Source organism: Pseudophryne corroboree, chromosome 7, assembly GCF_028390025.1.
Source record: "Pseudophryne corroboree isolate aPseCor3 chromosome 7, aPseCor3.hap2, whole genome shotgun sequence".
In the NCBI taxonomy this organism is placed as follows: Eukaryota; Metazoa; Chordata; class Amphibia; order Anura; family Myobatrachidae; genus Pseudophryne; species Pseudophryne corroboree.
Window position 1 is genome coordinate 25,623,000 of NC_086450.1, and position 27,934 is coordinate 25,650,933.

The 27,934-nt window shown below is 50.9% G+C and overlaps 1 protein-coding gene across 1 annotated transcript in view; it reads right to left on the reverse strand.

Moving 5' to 3' along the window:
• OSBPL11 (oxysterol binding protein like 11) overlaps window positions 1-26,626 on the reverse strand; it is an 87,536-nt gene extending 60,910 nt beyond the window's left edge. Inside the window, exons 1-6 of the mRNA XM_063932782.1 lie at window positions 25,224-26,626; window positions 18,134-18,202; window positions 17,287-17,462; window positions 15,912-15,991; window positions 14,332-14,517; window positions 6,710-6,911 (exon numbers count right to left, since the gene is read on the reverse strand). Of these exons, the coding sequence (XP_063788852.1) occupies window positions 6,710-6,911; window positions 14,332-14,517; window positions 15,912-15,991; window positions 17,287-17,462; window positions 18,134-18,202; window positions 25,224-25,345 (835 nt within the window). The 5' untranslated portion in view covers window positions 25,346-26,626. The remainder of the gene's footprint in view (window positions 1-6,709; window positions 6,912-14,331; window positions 14,518-15,911; window positions 15,992-17,286; window positions 17,463-18,133; window positions 18,203-25,223) is intronic.
• Between the last annotated feature and the right edge of the window lie 1,308 nt (window positions 26,627-27,934).

Consider the following 27,934-nt stretch of genomic DNA (forward strand, 5'->3'; position numbering starts at 1 on the left):
GCAATAACTATATACAAGTATTGCAGACAATCCGCACTTGGGATGGGCGCCCAGCATCCACTACGGACTACGAGAAATAGATTTACTGGTGAGTAAAATCTTATTTTCTCTGACGTCCTAGTGGATGCTGGGACTCCGTAAGGACCATGGGGATTATACCAAAGCTCCCAAACGGGCGGGAGAATGCGGATGACTCTGCAGCACCGAATGAGAGAACTCCAGGTCCTCCTCAGCCAGGGTATCAATTTTGTAGAATTTAGCAAACGTGTTTGATCCTGACCAAGTTGCAGCTCGGCAAAGTTGGAAAGCCGAGACCCCTCGGGCAGCTGCCCAAGATGAGCCCACCTTCCTTGTGGAATGGGCTTTTACAGATTTTGGCTGCGGTAGTCCAGCCGCAGAATGCGCCAGCTGAATTGTGCTACAAATCCAGCGAGCAATAGTCTGCTTAGAAGCAGGAGCACCCAGTTTGCTGGGTGCATACAGGATAAACAGCGAGTCAGTTCTCCTGACTCTAGCCGTCCTGGAAACATAATTTTTCAAGGCCCTGACTACGTCCAGTAACTTGGAATCCTCCAAGTCCCTAGTAACCGCAGGCACCACAATAGGCTGGTTCAAGTGAAAAGCTGATACCACCTTAGGGAGAAACTGGGGACGAGTCCTCAATTCTGCCCTATCCATATGGAAAATCAGATAAGGACTTTTATATGACAAAGCCGCCAATTCTGATACACGCCTGGCCGAAGCCAAGGCCAATAACATGACCACTTTCCGCGTGAGATATTTTAGATCCACGGTTTTTAGTGGCTCACACCAATGTGATTTTAAGAAACTCAACACCACGTTGAGAACCCAAGGTGCCACTGGAGGCACAACCGGGGGCTGAATATGCAGCACTCCTTTTACAATGTCTGAACTTCAGGTACTGAAGCTAGTTCTTTCTGGAAGAAAATCGACAGAGCCGAGATCTGTACCTTAATGGAGCCTAATTTTAGGCCCATAGACACTCCTGCTTGTAGGAAATGCAGAAACTGACCTAGTTGAAATTCCTCTGTTGGGGCCTTTTTTGGCCTCATACCAAGCAACATATTTTCGCCATATGCGGTGATAATGTTTTGCAGTTACATATTTCCTGGCTTGAATCAGCGTAGGAATGACTTCCTCCGGAATGCCCTTTTCCTTTAGGATCCGGCGTTCAACCGCCATGCCGTCAAAACGTAGCCGCGGTAAGTCTTGGAACAGACAGGGCCCCTGCTGTCGCAGGTCCTGTCTGAGCGGCAGAGGCCATGGGTCCTCTGATATAATTTCTTGAAGTTCTGGGTACCAAGCTCTTCTTGGCCAATCCGGAACCACGAGTATCGTTCTTACTCCTCGCCTTCCTATTATTCTCAGTACCTTTTGTATGAGAGGCAGAGGGGGGAACACATAAACCGACTGGTAAACCCACGGTGTTACCAGAGCGTCCACAGCTATCGCCTGAGGGTCCTTTGACCTGGCGCAATATCTTTTATAGCTTTTTGTTGAGGCGGGACGCCATCATGTTCACCTGTGGCCTTTCCCAATGGTGTACAATCCTTTGGAAGACTTCTGGATGAAATCCCCACTCTCCCGGGTGGAGGTCGTGTCTGCTGAGAAGATCTGCTTCCCAGTCGTCCACTCCGGGAATGAACACTGCTGACAGTGTTAACACATGATTTTCCGCCCATCGGAGAATCCTTGTGGCTTCTGCCATCGCCATCCTGCTTCTTGTGCCGCCCCGTTGGTTTACATGGGCGACTGCCGTGATGTTGTCTGATTGGATCAGTACCGGCTGGTTTTGAAGCAGAGGCCTTGCCTGACTCAGGGCACTGTAAATGGCCCTCAGTTCCAGAATATTTATGTGTAGGGAAGTCACCTGACTTGACCAAAGTCCCTGGAAGTTTTTTTTCCCTGTGTGACTGCCCCCCAGCCTCAAAGGCTGGCACCCATGGTCACTAGGACCTAGTCCTGTATGCCGAACCTGCGGCCCTCTTGAAGATGGGCACTCTACAGCCACAACAGTAGAGATACCCTGGTCCTTGAAGACAGGGTTATCAGCCGATGCATCTGAAGCTGTGATCCGGACCACTTGTCCAACAGGTCCCACTGAAAAGTTCTTTCATGGAACCTGCCGAATGGGATTGCTTCGTAGGAAGCTACCATTTTTTCCCAGGACTCGCGTGCAATAATGCACCGATACCTGTTTTGGCTTCAGGAGGTCTCTGACTAGAGATGACAGCTCCTTGGCTTTCTCCTCCGGGAGAAACACTTATTTCTGTTCTGTGTCCAGAACCATCCCCAGGAACAGTAGACGTGTCGTTGAAACCAGCTGTGACTTTTGGACTGTTTAGAGTCCAACCGTGCTGTTGTAACACTTTCCAAAATAGTGCTACCCCGACTAGCAACTGCTCCTTGGACCTTGCCCTTATAAGGAGATTGTCCAAGTACGGGATAATTAAAAACTCCCTTTTTTCGAAGGAGTATCATCATTTCGGCCATTACCTTGGTAAACACCCTCGGTGCCATGTACAGTCCAAACGGCAGTGTCTGGACTTGGTAATGGTAATCCTGTACCAAAAATCTGAGGTACTCCTGGCGAGGATGGTAAATGGGGACATGCAGGTAAGCATCCTTGATGTCCCGGGATCCCATGTAATCCCCCTCGTCCAGGCTTGCAATAACCGCCCTGAGCGATTCCATCTTGAACTTGAATTTTTTTATGTATGTGTTCAAGGATTTTAAATATAAAATGGGTCACACCGAACCATGCGGTTTCGGTACCCCAAACCGTGTGGAATAGTAACCCATTCCTTGTTGAAGTAGGGGCACCTTGAGTATTACCTGCTGGGAATACAGCTTATTAATTGCCTCTAGCGCAGCCTCCCTGCCTGAGGGAGTTGTCGGCAAGGCATATTTGAGGAAACGGTGGGGGGGAGACATCTCGAATTCCAGCTTGTACCCCTGAAATACTACTTGAATGAAACAGGGATCCACCTGTGAGCGAGCCCACTGATCGCTGAAATTTTTGAGACGGCCCCCCACCGTACCTGGCTACACCTGTGGAGCCCCCGCGTCATGCTGTGGACTCAGAGGAAGCGAGAGAAGAATTTTGATTCTGGGAACAGGCTGACTGGTGCAGCTTTTTCCCTCTTCCCATGTCTCTGTACAGAAAGGAAGCGCCTTTTACCCGCTTGCTTTTCTGAAGCCGAAAGGACTGTACCTGATAATACAGTGCTTTCTTAGTCTGTGAGGAAACCTGAGGTAATGGATACGAGGTCCCAGAGACCATCCCCAAATAATTCCTCACCCTTATAAGGCAGAGTCTCTATGCGCCTTTTAAAGTTAGCATCACCTGTCCAGTGATCGGTCTCTAATACCCTCCTGACAGAATGGACATTACATTCATTTTGGATGCCAGCCGGCAAAATATCCCTCTGTGCATCCCTCATATATAAGACGACGTCTTTAATATGTTCTCATGTTTGACAGGGTCACCGACCATGCTGCAGCAGCACGATCTGCAGGTCTCAGTCTAGTACCTGAGTGTGTAAATACAGACTTCAGGATAGCCTCCTGCTTTTTATCAGCAGGTACCTTCAAAGTGGCCGTATCCTAAGACGGCAGTGCCACCTTTTTTGACAACCGTGTGAGCGCCTTATCCACCCTAGGGGATATCTCCCAGCGTAACTTATCCTCTGGCGGGAAAGGGTACGCCATCAGTAATTTTTTAGAAATTACCAGTTTCTTATCGGGGGGAACCCACGCTTTTCACACACTTCATTCATTCATCTGATGGGGGAACAAAACACTGCCTGCTTTTTCTCCCCAAACATAAAACCCTTTTTTTTTTTTTTTTTAGTGGTACTTGGGTTAATGTCAGAAATGTGTAACACATTTTTTATTGCCGGGATCAAGTCACGGATGTTCCTAGTGGATTGTGTATATGTCTCAACCTTGTCGACACTGGAGTCAGACTCCGTGTCGACATCTGTGTCTGCCATCTGAGTGAGCGGGCGTTTTTGAGCCCCTGATGGCCTTTGAGACGCCTGGGCAGGCGCGGACTGAGAAGCCGGCTGTCCCACAGCTGTTACGTCATCCACCCTTTTATGTAAGGAGTTGACACTGTCGGTTAATACCTTTCACCTAACCATCCACTCTGGTGTCGGCCCCACAGGGGGCGACATCACATTTATCGGCATCTGCTCCGTCACCATATAAGCCTCCTCATTAAACATGTCGACACAGCTGTACCGACACACCGCACACACACAGGGAATGCTCTGACTGAGGACAGGACCCCACAAAGCCCTTTGGGGAGACAGAGAGAGAGTATGCCAGCACACACCAGAGCGCTATATAATGTGGGGATTAACACTATAACTGAGTGAAATTTCCCCAATAGCTGCTTGTATATATAATATTGCGCCTAAATTTAGTGCCCCCCCTCTCTTTTTAACCCTTTGAGCCTGAAAACTACAGGGGAGAGCCTGGGGAGCTTTCTTCCAGCTGCACTGTGAAGAGAAAATGGCGCCAGTGTGTCTGAGGGAGATAGCTCCGCCCCTTTTTCGCGGACTTTTCTCCCGCTTTTTTCTGGATTCTGGCAGGGGTATTTACCACATATATAGCCTCTGGGGCTATATATTGTGGTATTTTTGCCAGCCAAGGTGTTTTTATTGCTGCTCAGGGCGCCCCCCCCAAGCGCCCTGCACCCTCAGTGACCGGAGTGTGAAGTGTGCATGAGGAGCAATGGCGCACAGCTGCAGTGCTGTGCGCTACCTTGGTGAAGACTGATGTCTTCTGCCGCCGATTTTCCGGACCTCTTCTTGCTTCTGGCTCTGTAAGGGGGACGGCGGCGCGGCTCCGGACCGAACACCAAGGCTGGGCCTGCGGTCGATCCCTCTGGAGCTAATGGTGTCCAGTAGCCTAAGAAGCCCAAGCTGGCTGCAAGCAGGCAGGTTCGCTTCTTCTCCCCTTAGTCCCTCGCTGCAGTGAGCCTGTTGCCAGCAGGTCTCACTGAAAATAAAAAACCTAATTCTATACTTTCTTTCTAGAAGCTCAGGAGAGCCCCTAGTGTGCATCCAACCTCGGCCGGGCACAAAATCTAACTGAGGCTTGGAGGAGGGTCATAGTGGGAGGAGCCAATGCACACCAGGTGACCTAAAGCTTTCTTTAGTTGTGCCCAGTCTCCTGAGGAGCCGCTATTCCCCATGGTCCTTACGGAGTTCCCAGCATCCACTAGGACGTCAGAGAAATAAAAAAAAATGATGGTGTCTTTTTCACAGTCAGATCACAGGGAACCCCAATTAGTGTACCGCAATCCCTTGCATGGCGAGCGAACTGCGGGCACGGTGCCGAGTGGGTTACTATCCCCGCTCATAGTCCACGTGGATGGGGAAATATGAAAAAAAAAGTGTAAAAAAGCTAACAACCCTTAAAAAGTTGTGTCAGCCATTGCCATGTCGACCATATGGGGTCAACCTAGACATTGTCTGTGTTGTATATACATTGTAACCCTGGTTCCATATTGGGCCTAATTAGGAGTCTACGCAAGTGCAAAAGTGGAGGAACCCGGTGACTGTCAGCATCGTGGCATAGGGTAAGACAGTGGACGGTTTCCGTGGCTGCTTTTCTCTGGTCCCGCATATACAGAAAGGTAGGGGTGTCAGACGCACCTCTTACTCTACGGCGGTTTCACAATTAAAGAGAACACTGAAGTGACTCACCCACCAGCCACAGCGCTTACCGCTGCTTTACGTCACCTGGGTATGGAAATTACCCCAAAATACGGTTTTAAATACCACCAGATATAACGTATCTACACATAATGGCGGTATTCTTCCGTGGCTGCGTGAACCATGATGTTTGGAAAACAAGTAGGGATGCACCAGTCATAGGATACAATTTCGGACAGGCCATATACTAAGTATTTCTGATCTGTGTTAGAATTATCTGGTCTTTTGGCTATATTTAGGCCCCCCCTTAGCTTTAATAGGAGTTAAAATTGGTCCAATATTCTGTGGGTGGGTCGGCCCTACACACGTAAAAATTATCTGTCCAATCTTTCTGGTGGGAACAAAAATCTGGTAATGTCTGGGAATAAATGACCATTTGCTCTCAAACACTGGAAAAAAGACAAAAATGGGACTTTCAGACAGTTTGGGTAAGTTTGTTTCATTAAACCAATTTATCTGAACCACCGTTGTCCATTTTTCTGGATTTTGGGAGCAAATGGTTGATGGCCATTTGCTCCCAGATTTTCTTTCCAATCAGCCAGATTGGACGGATAATCTGTAAGTGTGTAGGAAGCGATGTAACCGCCCGCGAGATGCGGGCATCGGAGAGAACCCTGCGAGTCCGTCCAATGTTTTAAAGCGGCAATCATTTAAAAAGGCAAAACCAATTTGTTTTTACCTATGAAAGGATTGCTGCTTTAAAAAAGTTGGGTAGACGTGCCAGAATCTCCGTGATGCAAGCTAGTACATTTCATCCTATGGGGACAATTCTATTAGCCGCGAGCCGCTCGCATAGGGTAATAGAATTGACCTCACTGCCCCTTATAGTGCCGGACAAAATCTACGCGTACCATAAATTTACACGTGCCGCGGCTTCATCGTGGACAATGTGCATCTTATGGTGGCCTCCACCTTACACCATGATGCCTCACTCGGGGCCTGAACAAAACATTACTACTCACCGGTGGGCAGCATGTTTTTCTGATAGGCCGAGTGCTGCTGGTACAGCATGTAGAAACAGTCATTCAGGCAGGTCAGAGTCGCCATGGATGTAGCCTTCAACATGAGCAGGTCTTGGTCCAGAGAGCTGATGTGACCAGTAGGGGGCAGACCTTCAATGCTGCGCATCAGCTCCCTCTGCTGGCATTCTGCTTGAGTCATCATCTAAAGGCGGAGAGAGGGGGAACAGCAGGTGAGAGCGGGTCACGTGACCTCACCAGGTCATTCCGAACGGCCCAGGGATTTAACAATAGACTACACCGATGTTACCATGTGTATCCTGTCATAGACAAGAGTGTAAGCCGTGCGGGAAGCGAACTATCCATTGATGGAAAATGACAACTCGTTGTCTTAAGGGGCCTACACACTGGGCGATGGTTTTGACAATCGATATTATCGACCAACGATATTATCGATGGTCGATTTTTACTACACACTGGACAATATCGATGATCAATTTGGACGATATGAGAGTACATACATCCATATCGTCCAAACTGACTGGCATGTACCAACGATGAACAATTGTGGGCATGCGCGTGGTTCTTCATTGATGCATCCGCACCGAAAGACATGAACGATTTATCGCGGGGGCGAATGGTCGCAGCTAGTTGCACCCACGATCCATAGACTTTACATTATGCGATCGAGGGGGCGAATAGTCGCAGTCCGGTGCAGCTAGTCGCACCCGCGCTGATAAGCGGAGCCCGGCTAAGGCTGTTTATCTGACCTCAATATGGAAACAAGCTACAGGTAGAGTTCTGCCAAACAGCGTCCAACACTCATGTATCTAGCAGTCTATGAAATGACAGCTAGGTGCTGATTGGTTGTAATGACCCGCTTTTGGCCTGGGTAAAGCACTCACCCTGCGCACATATACACTCCTGTCACACCAGGGTTATCCCGTCCAGACCCTCGGCAGCGCCAAATACGACGGATTAATCCTGGTGACCCGACACGCCAGTCTTGGGAGGTCACCGTGGCAGTATCAGCGAACACGATTCAGAATGAGGTTGCATATACTAATTCTGCCGTACTGACCATCCTGCTACAGCATAATAAGCACGCTTCCTGTGCGCGCGCAGGTCACACTACAAATGCACAGCAGAGCATCAGTCTATTGCAGGGTTCGTGACACTTCTGCACCGCTGCGGGTATAGCGCTACAGAGGCACCAGCTCCCTCACCCACAATTACCTTCCCCTGGCATACTTCTAGGTCAGTATGGTGGGTGTCTATTTACAGGATCACTCAATACGCTCCTGCTGGATTCAGTCCCATCGCGTCTACATTTCACATTTTCCATACACTTTGTAAGGTATCCCGAGGGTGAGATAATGTGACCGCACTTTGGGTAACACTTTTCTGCAGCACGAGAGAAAGGGGAGAACGTGTCCTGTGTGATTGCAGTGGCCAAGCATCCGTGTCACCGATAAAGCATAAATGACATGGTTTGCATAACTGACACGGTCTGCTTTATTATTTTCGATTTTTGTCCTACGTATTTACGAAACGTTTCGCAGAAGAGTGGGCGTTTGCAGCTGCTTTTTCATGCAAAGAGGGGATGGGGTATTAAAATTTACTTTTTTGGTTATTAGCTACTGTGGAAAGAGAATATCCTGAAGATTTTATTCTTCTTTCATTTTTGTATTTTTTATTTATTTATTCTTTACTTAGACTGGCAGCTCTGCCTCTGCCAGTCTGCACCGCGGGAGCTGCCGGCGGTGTCCCATTGCAGCTGCGTGCGGCTTGGGCTGGGTCCCCTGCTGAAGAGACACCTCTCTGGACTGGCCGGACACCGCTGCTTGCGGCGCACGCCGGGGGCCACTCCATCAGCATATAACTACTGGAGGACACAGAAAATGAGCCCCTCTTAGCCTGGATGGGTGATACCAGAAAACAATAGCTTGCACGATCAATTTAAGATGAGTGGCCGTTTAACGCCCTATAGCTGCTGTACACGAGGTAAACGTATATAAAAATAAGAATTTACTCACCGGTAATTCTATTTCTCGCAGTCCGTAGTGGATGCTGGGGACTCCGTCAGGACCATGGGGAATAGCGGCTCCGCAGGAGACTGGGCACAAAGTAAAAGCTTTAGGACTATCTGGTGTGCACTGGCTCCTCCCCCTATGACCCTCCTCCAAGCCTCAGTTAGGATACTGTGCCCGGACGAGCGTACACAATAAGGAAGGATATTGAATCCCGGGTAAGACTCATACCAGCCACACCAATCACACCGTATAACCTGTGATCTGAACCCAGTTAACAGCATGATAACAGAGGAGCCTCTGAACAGACGGCTCACAACAATAACAACCCGATTTTTTTGTAACAATAACTATGTACAAGTATTGCAGACAATCCGCACTTGGGATGGGCGCCCAGCATCCACTACGGACTACGAGAAATAGAATTACCGGTGAGTAAATTCTTATTTTCTCTGACGTCCTAGTGGATGCTGGGGACTCCGTCAGGACCATGGGGATTATACCAAAGCTCCCAAACAGGCGGGAGAGTGCGGATGACTCTGCAGCACCGAATGAGAGAACTCCAGGTCCTCCTCAGCCAGGTTATCAAATTTGTAGAATTTTACAAACGTGTTCTCCCCTGACCACGTAGCTGCTCGGCAGAGTTGCAATGCCGAGACCCCTCGGGCAGCCGCCCAGGATGAGCCCACCTTCCTTGTGGAATGGGCCTTGACAGATTTAGGCTGTGGCAGGCCTGCCACAGAATGTGCCAGTTGAATTGTGCTACAAATCCAACGAGCAATCGTCTGCTTAGAAGCAGGAGCACCCAGCTTGTTGGGTGCATACAGTATAAACAGCGAGTCAGATTTTCTGACTCCAGCCGTCCTTGAAATATATATATTTTCAATGCTCTGACAACGTCCAGCAACTTGGAATCCTCCAAATCGCTAGTAGCCGCAGGCACCACAATAGGCTGGTTCAGGTGAAACGCCGATACCACCTTAGGCAGAAAATGAGGACGCGTCCTCAATTCTGCCCTGTCCGAATGGAAAATCAGATATGGGCTTTTATACGATAAAGCCGCCAATTCCGACACTCTCCTGGCTGAAGCCAGGGCCAGTAGCATGGTTACTTTCCATGTAAGATATTTCAAATCTACCGATTTGAGTGGCTCAAACCAATGGGATTTGAGAAAATCCAAAACTACATTGAGATCCCACGGTGCCACTGGGGGCACAACCGGGGGCTGTATATGTAGTACTCTTTTTACAAAAGTCTGGACTTCAGGAACTGAAGCCAATTCTTTCTGGAAGAAAATCGACAGGGCCGAAATTTGAACCTTAATGGACCCTAATTTGAGGCCCATAGATAATCCTGTTTGCAGGAAATGTAGGAATCGACCCAGTTGAAATTCCTCTGTCGGGGCCTTCCTGGCCTCACACCATGCAACATATTTTCTCCAAATGCGGTGATAATGTTGTGCAGTCACCTCCTTCCTGGCTTTGACCAGGGTAGGGATGACCTCTTCCGGAATGCCTTTTTCCCTTAGGATCCGGCGTTCAACCGCCATGCCGTCAAACGCAGCCGCGGTAAGTCTTGGAATAGACACTGTCTCTGCTGAAGCAGGTCCCTTCTTAGAGGTAGAGGCCACGGATCTTCCGTGAGCATCTCCTGAAGTTCCGGGTACCAAGTCCTTCTTGGCCAGTCCGGAGCCACTAGTATCGTTCTTACTCCCCTTTGCCGTATAATTCTCAGTACCTTGGGTATGAGAGGCAGAGGAGGGAACACATACACTGACTGGTACACCCATGGTGTTACCAGAGCGTCCACAGCTATTGCCTGAGGGTCTCTTGACCTGGCGCAATACCTGTACAGTTTTTTGTTGAGGCGGGACGCCATCATGTCCACCATTGGTCTTTCCCAATGGACTACAATCATGTGGAAGACTTCTGGATGAAGTCCCCACTCTCCCGGGTGAAGATCGTGTCTGCTGAGGAAGTCTGCTTCCCAGTTGTCCACTCCCGGGATGAACACTGCTGACAGTGCTATCACATGATTTTCCGCCCAGCGAAGAATCCTTGCAGCTTCTGCCATTGCCCTCCTGCTTCTTGTGCCGCCCTGTCTGTTTACGTGGGCGACTGCCGTGATGTTGTCAGACTGGAACAACACCGGCTGACCCTGAAGCAGAGGTTTTGCCAGGCTTAGAGCATTGTAGATTGCTCTTAGTTCCAGTATATTTATGTGAAGAGACGTTTCCAGGCTTGACCACACGCCCTGGAAGTTTCTTCCTTGTGTGACCGCTCCCCAGCCTCTCAGGCTGGCATCCGTGGTCACTAGGACCCAGTTCTGTATGCCGAATCTGCGGCCCTCTAACAGATGAGCACTCTGCAACCACCATTTCGTGCATGGAATCTGCCGAATGGAATCGCTTCGTAAGAAGCCACCATTTTTCCCAGGACTCTTGTGCATTGATGCACAGACACTGTCCCTGGTTTTAGGAGGTTCCTGACGAGTTCGGATAACTCCCTGGCTTTCTCCTCCGGAAGAAATACCTTTTTCTGAACAGTGTCCAGAATCATCCCTAGGAACAGCAGACGTGTCGTCGGGATCAGTTGGGATTTTGGAAAATTCAGAATCCACCCGTGCTGTTGGAGCACTACTTGAGTTAGTGCTACTCCGACCTCCAGCTGTTCTCTGGATCTTGCCCTTATCAGGAGATCGTCCAAGTAAGGGATAATTAATACGCCTTCTCTTCGAAGAAGGATCATCATTTCGGCCATTACCTTGGTAAAGACCCTGGGTGCCGTGGACAATCCAAACGGCAGCGTCTGAAACTGATAATGACAGTTTTGTACCACGAACCTGAGGTACCCTTGGTGTGAAGGGCAAATTGGGACATGAAGGTAAGCATCCTTGATGTCCAAGGACACCATAAAATCCCCTTCTTCCAGATTCGCTATCACTGCTCTGAGTGACTCCATCTTGAACTTGAATTTTTGTATGTACAGGTTCAGAGATTTCAGATTTAGAATAGGTCTTACCGAGCCGTCCGGCTTCGGTACCACAAATAGCGTGGAGTAATACCCCTTTCCCTGTTGTAGAAGGGGTACCTTGATTATCACCTGCTGAGAATACAGCTTGTGAATGGCTTCCAATACCGTCGCCCTGTCTGAGGGAGACATTGGCAAAGCAGATTTTAGGAACCGGCGAGGGGGAGACTTCTCGAATTCCAACCTGTAACCCTGAGATACTACCTGCAGGATCCAGGGGTCCACCTGCGAGTGAGCCCACTGTGCGCTGAAATTCTTGAGGCGACCCCCCACCGCCCCTGAGTCCGCTTGTAAGGTCCCAGCGTCATGCTGAGGCCTTTGCAGAAGCCGGGGAGGACTTCTGCTCCTGGGAAGGGGCTGCTTGCTGCAGTCTCTTACCCTTTCCTTTGCCTCGGGGCAAATATGAATGTCCTTTTGCTCGCTTGTTCTTATAGGAACGAAAGGACTGCGTCTTTTTCTGCTGGGAGGGGACTTGAGGTAAAAAGGTGGACTTCCCGGCTGTTGCCGTGGCTACCAAATCCAATAGACCGACCCCAAATAATTCCTCCCCTTTATACGGCAATACTTCCATATGCCGTTTGGAATCCGCATCGCCTGACCACTGTCGTGTCCATAGACTTCTTCTGGCAGATATGGACATCGCACTTACTCTTGATGCCAGAGTGCAGATATCCCTCTGTGCATCTCGCATATAAAGGAATGCATCCTTTAATTGCTCTATAGTCAATAAAATACTGTCCCTATCCAGGGTATCAATATTTTCAGTCAGGGAATCCGACCAAGCCACCCCAGCACTGCACATCCAGGCTGAGGCGATTGCTGGTCGCAGTATAACACCAGTATGTGTGTATATACTTTTTAGAGTATTTTCCAGCCTCCTATCAGCTGGATCCTTTAGGGCGGCCGTATCAGGAGACGGTAACGCCACTTGTTTGGATAAACGTGTGAGCGCCTTGTCCACCTTAGGGGGTGTTTCCCAGCGCGCCCTAACCTCTGGCGGGAAAGGGTATAATGCCAATAACTTCTTTGAAATTAGCAGTTTTCTATCAGGGGTAACCCACGCTTCATCACACACGTCATTCAATTCCTCTGATTCAGGAAAAACTACAGGTAGTTTTTTCAGACCCCACATAATACCCCTTTTTGTGGTACTTGCAGTATCAGAGATATGCAAAGCCTCCTTCATTGCCGTGATCATATAACGTGTGGCCCTACTGGAAAATACGTTCGTTTCTTCACCGTCGACACTAGATTCGGTGTCCGTGTCTGGGTCTGTGTCGACCGACTGAGGCAAAGGGCGTTTTACAGCCCCTGACGGTGTTTGAGACGCCTGTACAGGTACTAACTGGTTTGCCGGTCGTCTCATGTCGTCAACCGACTTTTGCAGCGTGCTGACATTATCACGTAATTCCATAAACAAAGCCATCCATTCCGGTGTCGACTCCCTAGGGGGTGACATCACCATTACCGGCAATTGCTCCGCCTCCACACCAACATCGTCCTCATACATGTCGACACACACGTACCGACACACAGCAGACACACAGGGAATGCTCTGATAGAGGACAGGACCCCACTAGCCCTTTGGGGAGACAGAGGGAGAGTTTGCCAGCACACACCAAAGCGCTATAATTATATAGGAACAACCTTATATAAGTGTTGTTTCCTAATAGCTGCTTAAATATATATAATATCGCCAAAAAATGCCCCCCCCCTCTCTGTTTTTTACCCTGTTTCTGTAGTGCAGTGCAGGGGAGAGCCTGGGAGCCTTCCTAGCAGCGGAGCTGTGTAGGAAAATGGCGCTGTGTGCTGAGGAGATAGGCCCCGCCCCCTATTCCGGCGGGCTCTTCTCCCGGTTTTTCTGAGACCTGGCAGGGGTGAAATACATCCATATAGCCTCATGGACTATATGTGATGTATTCTTTTTAGCCAGAAAGGTATTAACATTGCTGCCCAGGGCGCCCCCCCCAGCGCCCTGCACCCTCAGTGACCGCCGGTGTGAAGTGTGCCTGAGCGCAATGGCGCACAGCTGCAGTGCTGTGCGCTACCTCATGAAGACTGAAAAGCCTTCAGCCGCCGGTTTCTGGACCTCTTCTTACTTCGGCATCTGCAAGGGGGTCGGCGGCGCGGCTCCGGTGACCCATCCAGGCTGTACCTGTGATCGTCCCTCTGGAGCTAGTGTCCAGTAGCCTAAGAAGCAAATCCATCCTGCACGCAGGTGAGTTCACTTCTTCTCCCCTAGGTCCCTCGTTGCAGTGAGCCTGTTGCCAGCAGGACTCACTGAAAATAATAAAACTATCAAAACTTTTACTCTAAGCAGCTCTTTATGAGAGCCACCTAGATTGCACCCTGCTCGGACGGGCACAAAAACCTAACTGAGGCTTGGAGGAGGGTCATAGGGGGAGGAGCCAGTACACACCACCTAGTGGTCAAACTTTTAAATTTTGTGCCCTGTCTCCTGCGGAGCCGCTATTCCCCATGGTCCTGACGGAGTCCCCAGCATCCACTAGGACGTCAGAGAAATACATATATCAGTGTTATTGGGCGCCGGCGGTCTATTACTGACCTCTCGCACGTCTCCTAGGTGATCCGGCTGCAATATCGGTATTCTCCTGTTTGTCGGTATTGCGCGGTGATGGCTGATGTTGAAGAAAGCTGCAGCATTTTGGCTGGGTCGACGCTGAGAGCCGGGAGAGTTCCCACTACCCTGAGAAGCCAGCGAAAAGCTGCGAGACTTCAGGGGGGGGTTGTTCTGTAACGGGAGGAATAACACGGGCTGAGAGGGGTGAAGAACATAACGGCATCTGACACCACAACGCTGTACTTATGTGTAACGTCAGGCACAGGAGGAGTTCTCACTGTGACCACTGTCTACTCATCCCCCAGCAGGCAGTCACATTACAGACGGTGATTTTAGGATGTAACACAACTTACCACCTCGTCACAGCATATAAACATGAGACTCACCTGCCAACTATACCAGACTCTGGACGTAACGCGACTGCCTGCACTACCTACCCGACTACTCCCCAGCAGCTGCCTCCACCTCTCACCTGTGTCACACCCTGATAGGACTGGGTATAATGTGACTACCTACCCGACTACTCCCCAGCAGCTGCCTCCACCTCTCACCTGCGTCACACCCTGATAGGACTGGGTATAATGTGACTACCTACCCGACTACTCCCCAGCAGCTGCCTCCACCTCTCACCTGCGGCACACCCTGATAGGACTGGGTATGATGTGACTACCTACCTGACTACTCCCCAGCAGCTGCCTCCTCCTCTCACCTGTGTCACACCCTGATAGGACTGGGTATAATGTGACTACCTACCCGACTACTCCCCAGCAGCTGCCTCCACCTCTCACCTGTGTCACACCCTGATAGGACTGGGTATAATGTGACTACCTACCCGACTACTCCCCAGCAGCTGCCTCCACCTCTCACCTGTGTCACACCCTGATAGGACTGGGTATAATGTGACTACCTACCTGACTACTCCCCAGCAGCTGCCTCCACCTCTCACCTGTGTCACACCCTGATAGGACTGGGTATAATGTGACTACCTACCCGACTACTCCCCAGCAGCTGCCTCCACCTCTCACCTGTGTCACACCCTGATAGGACTGGGTATAATGTGACTACCTACCTGACTACTCCCCAGCAGCTGCCTCCACCTCTAACCTGTGTCACACCCTGATAGGACTGGCTATAATGCGACTACCTACCCAACTACTCCCCAGCAGCTGCTTCCACCTCTCACCTGTGTCACACCCTGATAGGACTGGCTATAATGTGACTACCTACACTACCTACCTGACTACTCCCCAGCAGCTGCCTCCACCTCTCACCTGTGTCACACCCTGATAGGACTGGGTATAATGTGACTACCTACCTGACTACTCCCCAGCAGCTGCCTCCACCTCTAACCTGTGTCACACCCTGATAGGACTGGGTATAATGTGACTACCTACCCGACTACTCCCCAGCAGCTGCCTCCACCTCTCACCTGTGTCACACCCTGATAGGACTGGGTATAATGTGACTACCTACCTGACTACTCCCCAGCAGCTGCCTCCACCTCTCACCTGTGTCACACCCTGATAGGACTGGGTATAATGTGACGTTCTCAGTATTGGCCTCACCTTCCCAATGGCTTCTGTGTGGTGCTGGGCACATATCTGCAGCCGGCTTACCCAGTGCTGCCGCTCTTTGGCATCAGTCGCTGTGGGGGAGAGAAAATAATTACAGCTGGCAGGAATGAGACACGAAGGAAAACAATACACTATACAGGATAGAAGCGTGTTCCGTCCCTGTTCCTATACCTCATACAGCAACGGTCATGTCATTACTGGTGACTGGTAGGGTAGCCAGAGGTTACACATATGGTCACCGAACACCCCGCTGTATACACTTGGGGGACTGATGGACAGAATGACCTGGGAGTAACGTGATCGAGGCAGCAGGGCTGGTGTAATGGTTAGCATTACTGCCTCACAGCACTGAGGTCATGGGTTCAATTCCTACCACGGCCCTAACTGTGTGGAGTTTGTATATTCTCCCCGTTCTTGCGTGGGTTTCCTCCGGGTACTCCGGTTTCCTCTCACTCTCACAAAAAATATGGGTAAGTTAATTGGCTCCCAAAAAACAACAACTCTAGTGTGTGCGTGCATGGGCAGACTAGATGGGCCAAGTGGTTCTTATCTGGCGTCGTCACATTCTATACCACTGACAGACTTTGTGCGTCTGGCAGAACACAGTGACTATAATTATTATCAGTCACCTAATTACAAGGCGTAACGGAACAGTTAGGTGGAACACAGACAGAGAGAAAGACGGATACGGAGACGGGGAACACAGTGGAGGAGCATTAACAAGTCTTATTTACTTTGCCACCAAAAGATGGCCGCCGCCTGAAGAATGTCTTATGAATAGATGTTCTCTCTTACTCCACAAACATCTTTTCTCACCCATCACATTTATAGATAGGATTTTGGAACATCCTTCTAGGACATCAAAGCAGCGCTACTATTCCTGAGAGAGCCTCACTTTACAACGCTGAATAATCTTTGTGCCATTCACCATGATACACCCCCATCTGCAAGGGCGCATCTACGGAGGACTAGGCCAGCGTGCAGGCTCTATCTGGGCCCCCTCATCTCTAGCCGGCAGCACTGACCCAGAGTTTAGTGCGCATGCACAGGTCTCTGGGAAAATGGCGTGGCGGACATTTTTCCAGTGGTTTCCGTACTGCACATGCGTGAAATGCAGGGAAAATGGCCACCGCACCATTTTCCTTGTGATTTCTACAGCACTGCTGCTTCCGACGCGGGACTCCGGATGGTAAGTATTGAAAAAAAAAAAATGGGTGCGCGGCTAGACCCCGGGTGCACCGCACTCATTATAAATACGCCAGTGCACCTCTACTTGGCAATGTTATTTGGTCACGTTGCTGTGTTCCCCCGATACCCTGGGCTATACCCTACTGCTGTCACCCCAATACCCTGCACCGATATCCACCTCGCAGTTTGTAGAGCTCTCCGCTTGCAGCGTTCACTGTAAACGTGTGCGAGTCTTCATCACTGGGGGAGATGACGGCCCCGGCCAGCTGCACCGTGCCCCTCGGCTTCTGGTTCTTCAGCTGCTCGTTCACAAAATATTCCAGCAGTCCGGCTTCGTTATTCAAGACGAAAAACCTGGTAACAAGGACAGGAAGGCAACGTTACACGTGAGACACAGACAGCAACAAATACAGCAGCCATGGGGGTAATTCCAAGTCGATCGCAGCAGGAATTCTGTTAGCAGTTGGGTAAAACCATGTGCACTGCAGGGGAGGCAGATTTAACATGTGCAGAGAGAGTTAGATTTGGGTGTGGTGTGTTCAATCTGCAATCTAATTTGCAGTGTAAAAATAAAGCAGCCAGTATTTACCCTGCACAGAAACAAAATAACCCACCCAGATCTAACTCTCTCTACACATGTTATATCTGCCTCCCCTGCAGTGCACATGGTTTTGCCCAATTGCTAACTAAATTCCTGCTGCGATCAACTTGGAATTACCCCCCATGTCTAGTGTAATCAGGACTGCACTATAGCACCCCCTGGTGGCAGCTTCACTCACAACCAGCCGTCTATTATCACTTTGTTTTGCACAACTGTACCTTGTGGTTCTCGCGTTTGGTTCTCCCATGAAATATGTACGACAGAATGACACAACTCATTACAGCTATTTATACTTCTGAATAGCAAACAGAACTATTCAATGACGAAACTACACAACAAACAATAGAACCTAAAGACCAGCAGCTGGAATGCCGTACCTCCAAGGAGAACGAAACGGGCAACAACCTACGGTTCAGCTACGTACCGGAACTGCCATCCTGTGACCAGGTTAGTGTACTTGGACAGGTAGCCGCAGATGTTCTCCATGTGGTCGCTGTAGGAGAGAAGAGAGGTGGTGAGCTCTGCGGAGAGACCAGAGTGACGCCAAACGGTCCACATTCACCACGCTGCTTTTATGGATCGCCCATATTCGCAGAGGTTACACGTGGAGCGAACATGTAGTAACAACAGACATTAACAATGGGTTCAAAGGAAAATACAGGGCCTGACTTGTATATATACACACTCACAAACCTGCACATGGAGAGTGAAAACACGCTGAAGGAGTAAACACACTGTTCAGTGCTACCCTGACGCTTCGCTGTATCACCTGACAGCTCCATTATGGCCAGCTGAAGCCCCTCCCACATATATAGGACACTGACTCGATGGGATCTCATACAGGTCAAAAAGCAGATAATGCAGTCACATCCGAGTTGCTGACCTCCTGGGCCCGTCCCACATATATGAGCCCACAAATCCACACAAGCCTGCCCAGCCGTCACTCACACGCTTGCCTGCCCAGCCGTCACTCACACGCTTGCCTGCCCAGCCGTCACTCACACGCTTGCCTGCCCAGCCGTCACTCACACGCTTGCCTGCCCAGCCGTCACTCACACGCTTGTCTGCCCAGCCGTCACTCACACGCTTGTCTGCCCAGCCGTCACTCACACTCTGCCGTCACTCACACGCTTGTCTGCCCAGATCGATAAGTCCCTCCTACCTAACACGGCCACCTGACGCAAAGTGAAAGGGAGCACGGTTGGTGTAATGGCTAGCATTACTGCCTCACAGGACTGAGGTTTTGGGTTAGCTTCCCATCAAGGTCCTAACTGTGTGGAGTTTACATGTTCTTGCCTTGCTTGTGTGGGTTTCCTCTGGATCCTTCAATTTCTTCCCATACTCAAAAAAACATTTGGGTAGGTTCAATGGATTCTGATGAAAACACATAACCATAGAATATATCTGTGTGTGTATGGTATATAGGTGCCCATTTCTCAAACAATATTTGGGGCTATGTCCCGGAAACACACGTTTTCAGGGGCTAGACGCAAATATTCAATATCCTGCAATGAAAGAAGGAGGGATCGCGGCAGGTAACTTCAATATCTGCTGCGGTCCCTTCATACCCGCCGGCAGCCCCCGTAGGGATGCGATGCTGCCAGATTTATCAATATCAGGAATGCAAAGCATTGGAGAGATATGGCTCCCGCAACTACCGCCATCTTCAGATGGTGACAGTCCATTATAGCCTATGGGCTACACTTCACAGGATGTAGTTCCGGCAGGGTTCCCCAGGAACCCTCCGCCGGCAATGGCCGCTGTGCATGGCGGTAAGGCTGACTGCGCATGAGCTTAAGCCCCAGATGTGTACTCAGCCCATTGCAGTCCCTGCCTGTGCCGGATGATACATTCACCCCATGTGATCGCATTCTGCAATGTGAGCCTGGGTTCTAGTATCACGCCCAGATCGCATTGCAAACGCGATGATTGATAAACGGGCCCCATAGACTGTAAGCCCCACTGTGGCAGGGACTGACGTGACCAAATATTGTCCGCAGAGCGGAATGTGTGCGCTATACAAATAACTTCATACATACATACATACATACATAATAAGCATGGGAGACCAATGTAGCTCAGCAATAAACATCCTGGAGTTATTAAATGGCCACAGGACCTAGATCTCATCCGTATCTTCCCCGGTTATTTCTTCATGGCCGTGGGCTGAATACAAAACCACTGATATCATACAAGGAAGGTGGGAGAGAGAAAGAGAACTGTAACGTCACATCTCATGTCTGGGTCTCCTGGAAGATGCGGCCATTATATGCAGATATCTCACATACAACTATGGATCTGACACTGAACTTAGAGAAGTGTACAGTCAGCGAGACAGGGTCTGGGGGGCAGTGACCCTGGGTAGCTGCTGTGTCTTCTCGGGGGATAATCCTGCATCGCACCAGCTGATACACACAGCGCATGGGACACTCAGCAACCACGGTGTTAACTAGTCCCACATGACACAATGTCACAGGAAGCACACAACAAACCGTCCCTTAAATAAATCAGTTCCCCTCAGGAATCATGTGACATAAGAGGAACAACACAAAAACGGCAATGTCCCTGCAGACATAGACTGGTTCTTACGCATACATGGCTGCACCACGGTGCACTTCCCCAGTCACTGTGCTGGGCAGTAATACCGGGAGACATAGAATGGTTCTTACACATACATGTACACGTGGGCCTGTGAGGAGGCAGTGTCCCTGTAGTACACGTGGGCCTGTGAGGAGGCAGTGTCCCTGTAGTACACGTGGGCCTGTGAGGAGGCAGTGTCCCTGTAGTACACGTGGGCCTGTGAGGAGGCAGTGTCCCTGCAGTACACGTGGGCCTGTGAGGAGGCAGTGTCCCTGTAGTACACGTGGGCCTGTGAGGAGGCAGTGTCCCTGTAGTACACGTGGGCCTGTGAGGAGGCAGTGTCCCTGTAGTACACGTGGGCCTGTGAGGAGGCAGTGTCCCTGCAGTACACGTGGGCCTGTGAGGAGGCAGTGTCCCTGCAGTACACGTAGGAGGCAGTGTCCCTGTAGTCCCTGTAGTACACGTGGGAGGTAGTGTCCCTGTAATCTCTCTGATTTGATGAGCCAATTAAAGATCAGCGTTGTGCTGAAGGCACACTGGAAGCTCAGTCACTGGGTGTAATCTGAATTTAGGAGCCAAGTCTGTGAGCTGAAGCAGGCGATTGCCCGCCGACAGGTCAGAAACCGACTGAAGGTTCCAGTGGTGATCACCTAGGTACATGGGCCCCCAGGAATGGCCCATAACACAAATATCACTCTGCAGCCATAAAAATACGGGTGTGCTGCCTATTTCTGCAACAACGATAATACCAGGAGACATAGGATGGTTCTTACACATACATGGCTGCACCATGGTGCACTTCCCCAGTCACTGTGCTGGCCAGTAATACCGGGAGACATAGAATGGTTCTTACACATACATGGCTGCACCACGGTGCACTTCCCCAGTCACTGTGCTGGGCAGTAATACCGGGAGACATAGAATGGTTCTTACACATACATGTACACGTGGGCCTGTGAGGAGGCAGTGTCCCTGTAGTACACGTGGGAGGCAGTGTCCCTGTAGTACACGTGGGCCTGTGAGGAGGCAGTGTCCCTGTAGTACACGTGGGCCTGTGAGGAGGCAGTGTCCCTGCAGTACACGTGGGCCTGTGAGGAGGCAGTATCCCTGTAGTACACGTGGGCCTGTGAGGAGGCAGTGTCCCTGTAGTACACGTGGGCCTGTGAGGAGGCAGTGTCCCTGTAGTACACGTGGGCCTGTGAGGAGGCAGTGTCCCTGTAGTACACGTGGGCCTGTGAGGAGGCAGTGTCCCTGTAGTACACGTGGGCCTGTGAGGAGGCAGTGTCCCTGTAGTACACGTGGGCCTGTGAGGAGGCAGTGTCCCTGTAGTACACGTGGGCCTGTGAGGAGGCAGTGTCCCCGTAGGACATGAGCCATAGATGCAGCAGTGTTTCTGTAAGACACGGCATGTGAGGTGGCAGTGTCTCTGTAGGACATGGGCCAGTGATGCGGAAGTGTCCCTGTGGGACATGTGCCAGTGACAGTACAGGGGATGGGTCTGTGAGGTGACAGTGTCCCCGTAGGACATGGGCTGGTGAGGCACCAGTGTCTTTGTAGAACATGGGCCAGTGATGTGGAAGTGTCCCTGTGGGACATGTGCCGGTGACACAGCAGTGACAGTATAGGGGATGGGTCTGTGAGGTGGGAGTGTCCCCATACAACATGGGCATGTCAGGCTACAGTGTCTCTATATAGGCTTGGCCTGTGAGGCGACAGTGTCTCTGTAGGACATGGGCCTGTGAAGCGTCAGCGTCTCTATAGGACATGGGCCGGTGAGGAGGCAGAGTCCCTGTAGGACATGGGCCGGTGAGGAGGCAGAGTCCCTGTAGGACAAGGGCCGGTGAGGCGGCAGAGTCTCTGTAGGACATGGGCCTGTGAGGCGGCAGAGTCTCTGTAGGACATGGGCCTGTGAGGCGGCAGTGTCTCTGTAGGACATGGGCCGGTGAGGAGGCGGTGTCTCTGTAGGACATGGGCCGGTGAGGAGGCAGTGTCTCTGTAGGACATGGGCCGGTGAGGAGGCAGTGTCTCTGTAGCACATGGGCCGGTGAGGAGGCAGTGTCTCTGTAGGACATGGGCCGGTGAGGAGGCAGTGTCTCTGTAGGACATGGGCCGGTGAGGAGGCAGTGTCTCTGTAGGACATGGGCCGGTGAAGCGGCAGAGTCTCTGTAGGACATGGGCCTGTGAGGCGGCAGTGTCTCTGTAGGACATGGGCCGGTGAGGAGGCAGTGTCTCTGTAGGACATGGGCCGGTGAGGAGGCAGTGTCTCTGTAGGACATGGGCCGGTGAGGAGGCAGTGTCTCTGTAGGACATGGGCCGGTGAGGAGGCAGTGTCTCTGTAGGACATGGGCCGGTGAGGAGGCAGTGTCTCTGTAGGACATGGGCCGGTGAGGAGGCAGTGTCTCTGTAGGACATGGGCCGGTGAGGTGGCAGAGTCTCTGTAGGACATGGGCCTGTGAGGCGGCAGTCTCTCTGTAGGACATGGGCCGGTGAGGTGGCAGTGTCTCTGTAGGACATGGGCCGGTGAGGCAGCAGAGTCTCTGTAGGACATGGGCCTGTGAGGAGGCAGTGTCTCTGTAGGACATGGGCCTGTGAGGAGGCAGAGTCCCTGTAGGACATGGGCCTGTGAGGAGGCAGAGTCCCTGTAGGACATGGGCCTGTGAGGAGGCAGAGTCTCTGTAGGACATGGGCATGTGAGGCAGCAGAGTCTCTGTAGGACATGGACCTGTGAGGCGGCAGAGTCTCTGTAGGACATGGGCCTGTGAGGCGGTAGTAACACCAAAATTCCTGGGATCACCGTGATAAAGAAACATTCCCCTCAGTGACACGTCCTATATACAACTTACTCTTTATCACTAAGAAACGGTTATTGCTGGGTGAATGTCTCACGTCCTACATCTACAGCGTCCTCACATCTACAGCGTTCCCATGATAAACCCGATTTCCTGTACTACAGTAACCTTGTCACAAACTCCTTTCTATAATGCGTTAAACATTAACTGTAACTGGTCTAATGAAGAACACACAGATTCCTCTCGGAGGATACAGCTTTCTCCTGTAATAAGCACCACGAGATGATCACTTACAAACACCCACGTGATTAGATATCTGGAAAACATGTCCTGCTGCAGGAGCCACAGAACAGGTCTGATATCCACAGTGGTCACAATATATCTATTTCCTCCATGTTGCTGAGCACCTCCTGGTGAAGGTTTTTCTGTTTGCTATTGGGTGTCCTGGTACTTCCAAAAAATTAGTCAATGTCACATTGGAGCTTACAATCTAATTTCAGGTGCATAAACACACACCAGCGTCAGGTGAAACCCATAAAAGCCAGACAGAACACGCAAAAGGTGTGCAGATAGCACTCCGGCCAGAACAGGGGCCCCAGGCAGCAACACCAACCACGGAGAATGCTGAATATTAGGATTACTGTAGGTACATAGGAATTTCAGGTAGTGGCCAACCTACAGAAATATCCCATTGTGGCTCTGTCTGGTGGATTTATCAGCTGCATTGGGATCAATAACAAAATGGCTGCTTCTGCGGTGAGTACGTGATGTGCGCACGCTAATCGAAGTTACTATTTTTACATAAACCATCTCTCTGATTTGATGAGCCAATTAAAGATCAGCGTTGTGCTGAAGGCACACTGGAAGCTCAGTCACTGGGTGTAATCTGAATTTAGGAGCCAAGTCTGTGAGCTGAAGCAGGCGATTGCCCGCCGACAGGTCAGAAACCGACTGAAGGTTCCAGTGGTGATCACCTAGGTACATGGGCCCCCAGGAATGGCCCATAACACAAATATCACTCTGCAGCCATAAAAATACGGGTGTGCTGCCTATTTCTGCAACAACGATAATACCAGGAGACATAGAATGGTTCTTACACATACATGGCTGCACCATGGTGCACTTCCCCAGTCACTGTGCTGGCCAGTAATACCGGGAGACATAGAATGGTTCTTACACATACATGGCTGCACCACGGTGCACTTCCCCAGTCACTGTGCTGGGCAGTAATACTGGGAGACATAGAATGGTTCTTACACATACATGGCTGCACCATGGTGCACTTCCCCAGTCACTGTGCCGGGCAGTAATACCGGGAGACATAGAATGGTTCTTACACATACATGGCTGCACCATGGTGCACTTCCCCAGTCACTGTGCTGGGCAGTAATACCGGGAGACATAGAATGGTTCTTACACATACATGGCTGCACCGTGGTGCACTTCCCCAGTCACTGTGCTGGGCAGTAATACCGGGAGACATAGAATGGTTCTTACACATACATGGCTGCACCGTGGTGCACTTCCCCAGTCACTGTGCTAGGCAGTAATACCGGGAGACATAGAATGGTTCTTACACTTACATGGCTGCACCACGGTGCACTTCCCCAGTCACTGTGCTAGGCAGTAATACCGGGAGACATAGAATGGTTCTTACACATACATGGCTGCACCATGGTGCACTTCCCCAGTCACTGTGCTGGGCAGTAATACCGGGAGATATAGAATGGTTCTTACACATACATGGCTGCACCATGGTGCACTTCCCCAGTCACTGTGCTGGGCAGTAATACCGGGAGACATAGAATGGTTCTTACACATACATGGCTGCACCATGGTGCACTTCCCCAGTCACTGTGCTGGGCAGTAATACCGGGAGATATAGAATGGTTCTTACACATACATGGCTGCACCATGGTGCACTTCCCCAGTCACTGTGCTAGGCAGTAATACCGGGAGATATGGAATGGTTCTTACACATACATGGCTGCACCATGGTGCACTTCCCCAGTCACTGTGCTGGGCAGTAATGTACAGTAGATGAGGATCCCCTGCAGTATACATAACGATTACATAGTATGTGCGGGATTATCACTCTCTCACCCCCATTCCACAACCCACTGTGTGCCGGTCTGCGGCGCTTACCTGTACTGCCAGGCCTTGCTGCCCACTCCCCTGGAGGCAACGCTGTGGTTATGGGGGCTGTGCGCAGGGTCCAGTTTGCCATCACTGTCACAGACCCTCATGGCTGGGGGGTCAGCCTGCATTCTGGGGGGTGGGCAGGGATCCGTGTGCTGTGGTGCGCCGTCTTCTGCCGTCACTCCTGTCTCCGCTGTGTGACACAAGAGCTGACTCTCTATTCCCTCTAGAGCAATGTATGGGACACTGGGCTATCTCCCTCCGCTGTGTGACACAAGAGCTGACTCTCTATTCCCTCTAGAGCAATGTATGGGACACTGGGCGATCTCCCTCCGCTGTGTGACACAAGAGCTGACTCTCTATTCCCTCTAGAGCAATGTATGGGACACTGGGCTATCTCCCTCCGCTGTGTGACACCACAGCTGACTCTCTATTCCCTCTAGAGCAATGTATGGGACACTGGGTTCTCTCTCTCCGCTGTGTGACACCACAGCTGACTCTCTATTCCCTCTAGAGCAATGTATGAGACACTGGGTTCTCTCTCTCCGCTGTGTGACACAAGAGCTGACTCTCTATTCCCTCTGGAGCAATGTATGGGGCACAGGGCTCTCTCCTTCCACTATGTGACACAAGAGCTGACTCTCTATTCCCTCTGCTCTAATGTATGGGACACAGGGATCCCTCTCTTCTCAGTGTGACACAAGAGCTGACTCTCTAGTTCCCCTGGAGCAATGTATGGGGCACAGGGCTCTCTCCTTCCACTATGTGACACAAGAGCTGACTCTCTATTCCCTCTGCTCTAATATATAGGACACAGGGATCCCTCTCTTCTCAGTGTGACACAAGAGCTGACTCTCTAGTTCCCCTGGAGCAATGTAAGTGATGCCCGGATATCCCATCCATCGTGGGGCACAAGAGCTGACTCTCTAATCTCTGTGGAGCAATGCATGGGACACAGGGATCTCTCTCCTCAGTGTGGCACAAGAGCTCACACTCTATTCCCTCCCAGCAGGGCCAGTACACCCAGCACACAGGGGGCAGGGCTGTATTACAGCTGTGAGTATATAATATGTACGGGGCGGGGGTCTCGATACCATCTCAGCCCGTCTCGGTGTCACCGCTCCCGTTCATTCCGCCTCCGCAGCCTAGCCGGGCCAGGGTAGATGCTAGAATCAAGTGGGCAAGGGACCTTTTCCGTCTGGGGGAGGAGTTACGATACAAGGGGGAGGAGCTACGCCAGCGGGATAGTTCCACTACTATCCACGCCACCAACTATTACCTTTAGTAATCAGGTGGTGAGCGAAGCGAGCCACCGAGCTCGAAGCGTGGCGAGGGTACTTTTCGGGTACCCTGTTCCCCCGTAGCTCCTCCCCCTGGTGACGTGTCTCCTCCCCTAGATACGTCAGAAGGTCCCTTCTCCCACTCCGAAATAGAATCAACCGCCGGGGGCCAGGGAGAACACAGCCTTCCGTCACTTCCGGGGTACGTACCAGTCTGCGACGTCAGACCGCACTGCACGGCGCGGCGCCATGTTGGTTACTGGCAACACTGCCAGAGAGAGAGTCACGTGATCTTCCAAGTCTTACTGCAGTTTTATACATGTTATTAGGGACGTCACGTGCAGACAGGGGAGGTAGGAGTCAGTGCTTCCCCTGTCGTTAATGATTAAAATAATACAAAGAAGATATTTATGACAGACATTCTGTGTCATAAGTATCTGCTTTACCCTTTATAGTATTTTAATAATTTCTACCACGTAAAAAAAAATGTTTTAAAAGTGATTTGGAGGCACCGCTCTCGGTGCCTCCCGCTGTCAGTGTGAAAGGGCCGGAAGCAGGGGCGGGCAGGGCCAAGCATTGGGCAGGAAAAGGCCATTAAAAAAAGCACTAGAAGCGGCACTGGTATATGTGCCTCATTGACAGGGGCATGCTTTCAGCCCATATGAAAGCAAGCCCTTCTTGCTGTGATTGGGCATTAGCAGAGTTGGGAAGGGGGGGGAGGGGGGGGGGGGGCTCAGCGGGCACCAAGGAAGTGAAGCCCTGTCATCCAGGATATTTTTAATTATAATTATACTGTATGCGCCCGTCCCCCAGCCGATCCAGCAGCCCCGTCCCCTAGCTGATCCAGCAGCCCATCCTCTGGCCCATTCAGAAGCCCGTCCTCCGGCTCATCTAGCAGCCAGGTAGAAGTGGGTGCCACTGGCCAGGGAACTGTATACTGAAAAAGTTCCCTGTGCGTGGCGCTGCCACAGAGCCCCCAGTTCCACTTCCACCTCGCTCCCCCTGTGACACCGCCACCCAGTGGCGTAACTAGAAATTTTTCGCTCCCAACCCAAAAAATTCTTCGGCGCCCCCCCCCATCCCCCATCCCCCATAATTGGCACTACTGAAGGGACAAATATGCGCGCAAGCTGCAAAAAGGGGAGTGGCTTCGCATAAAGGGGCGTGGAATTGCAGGAAAAGACTACCTTATACCCCAGTTTTGCAACCTGCACGCCCAGACGTTCGCCACCACAGGAAAGAAAAATAATCCTGATTCATGCCCCTTACATTACTTGTCATTTTTGCTCCTTATAGTAATGCCCAGTATACATTATGCCACATACTGCAATTGCCCTAAGACATTATGCCACACACAGTAATGCACATGACACAATATGCACACACCATAATGCCCCCGACACATTATGCCACACACCGTAATGCCTGTGACACATT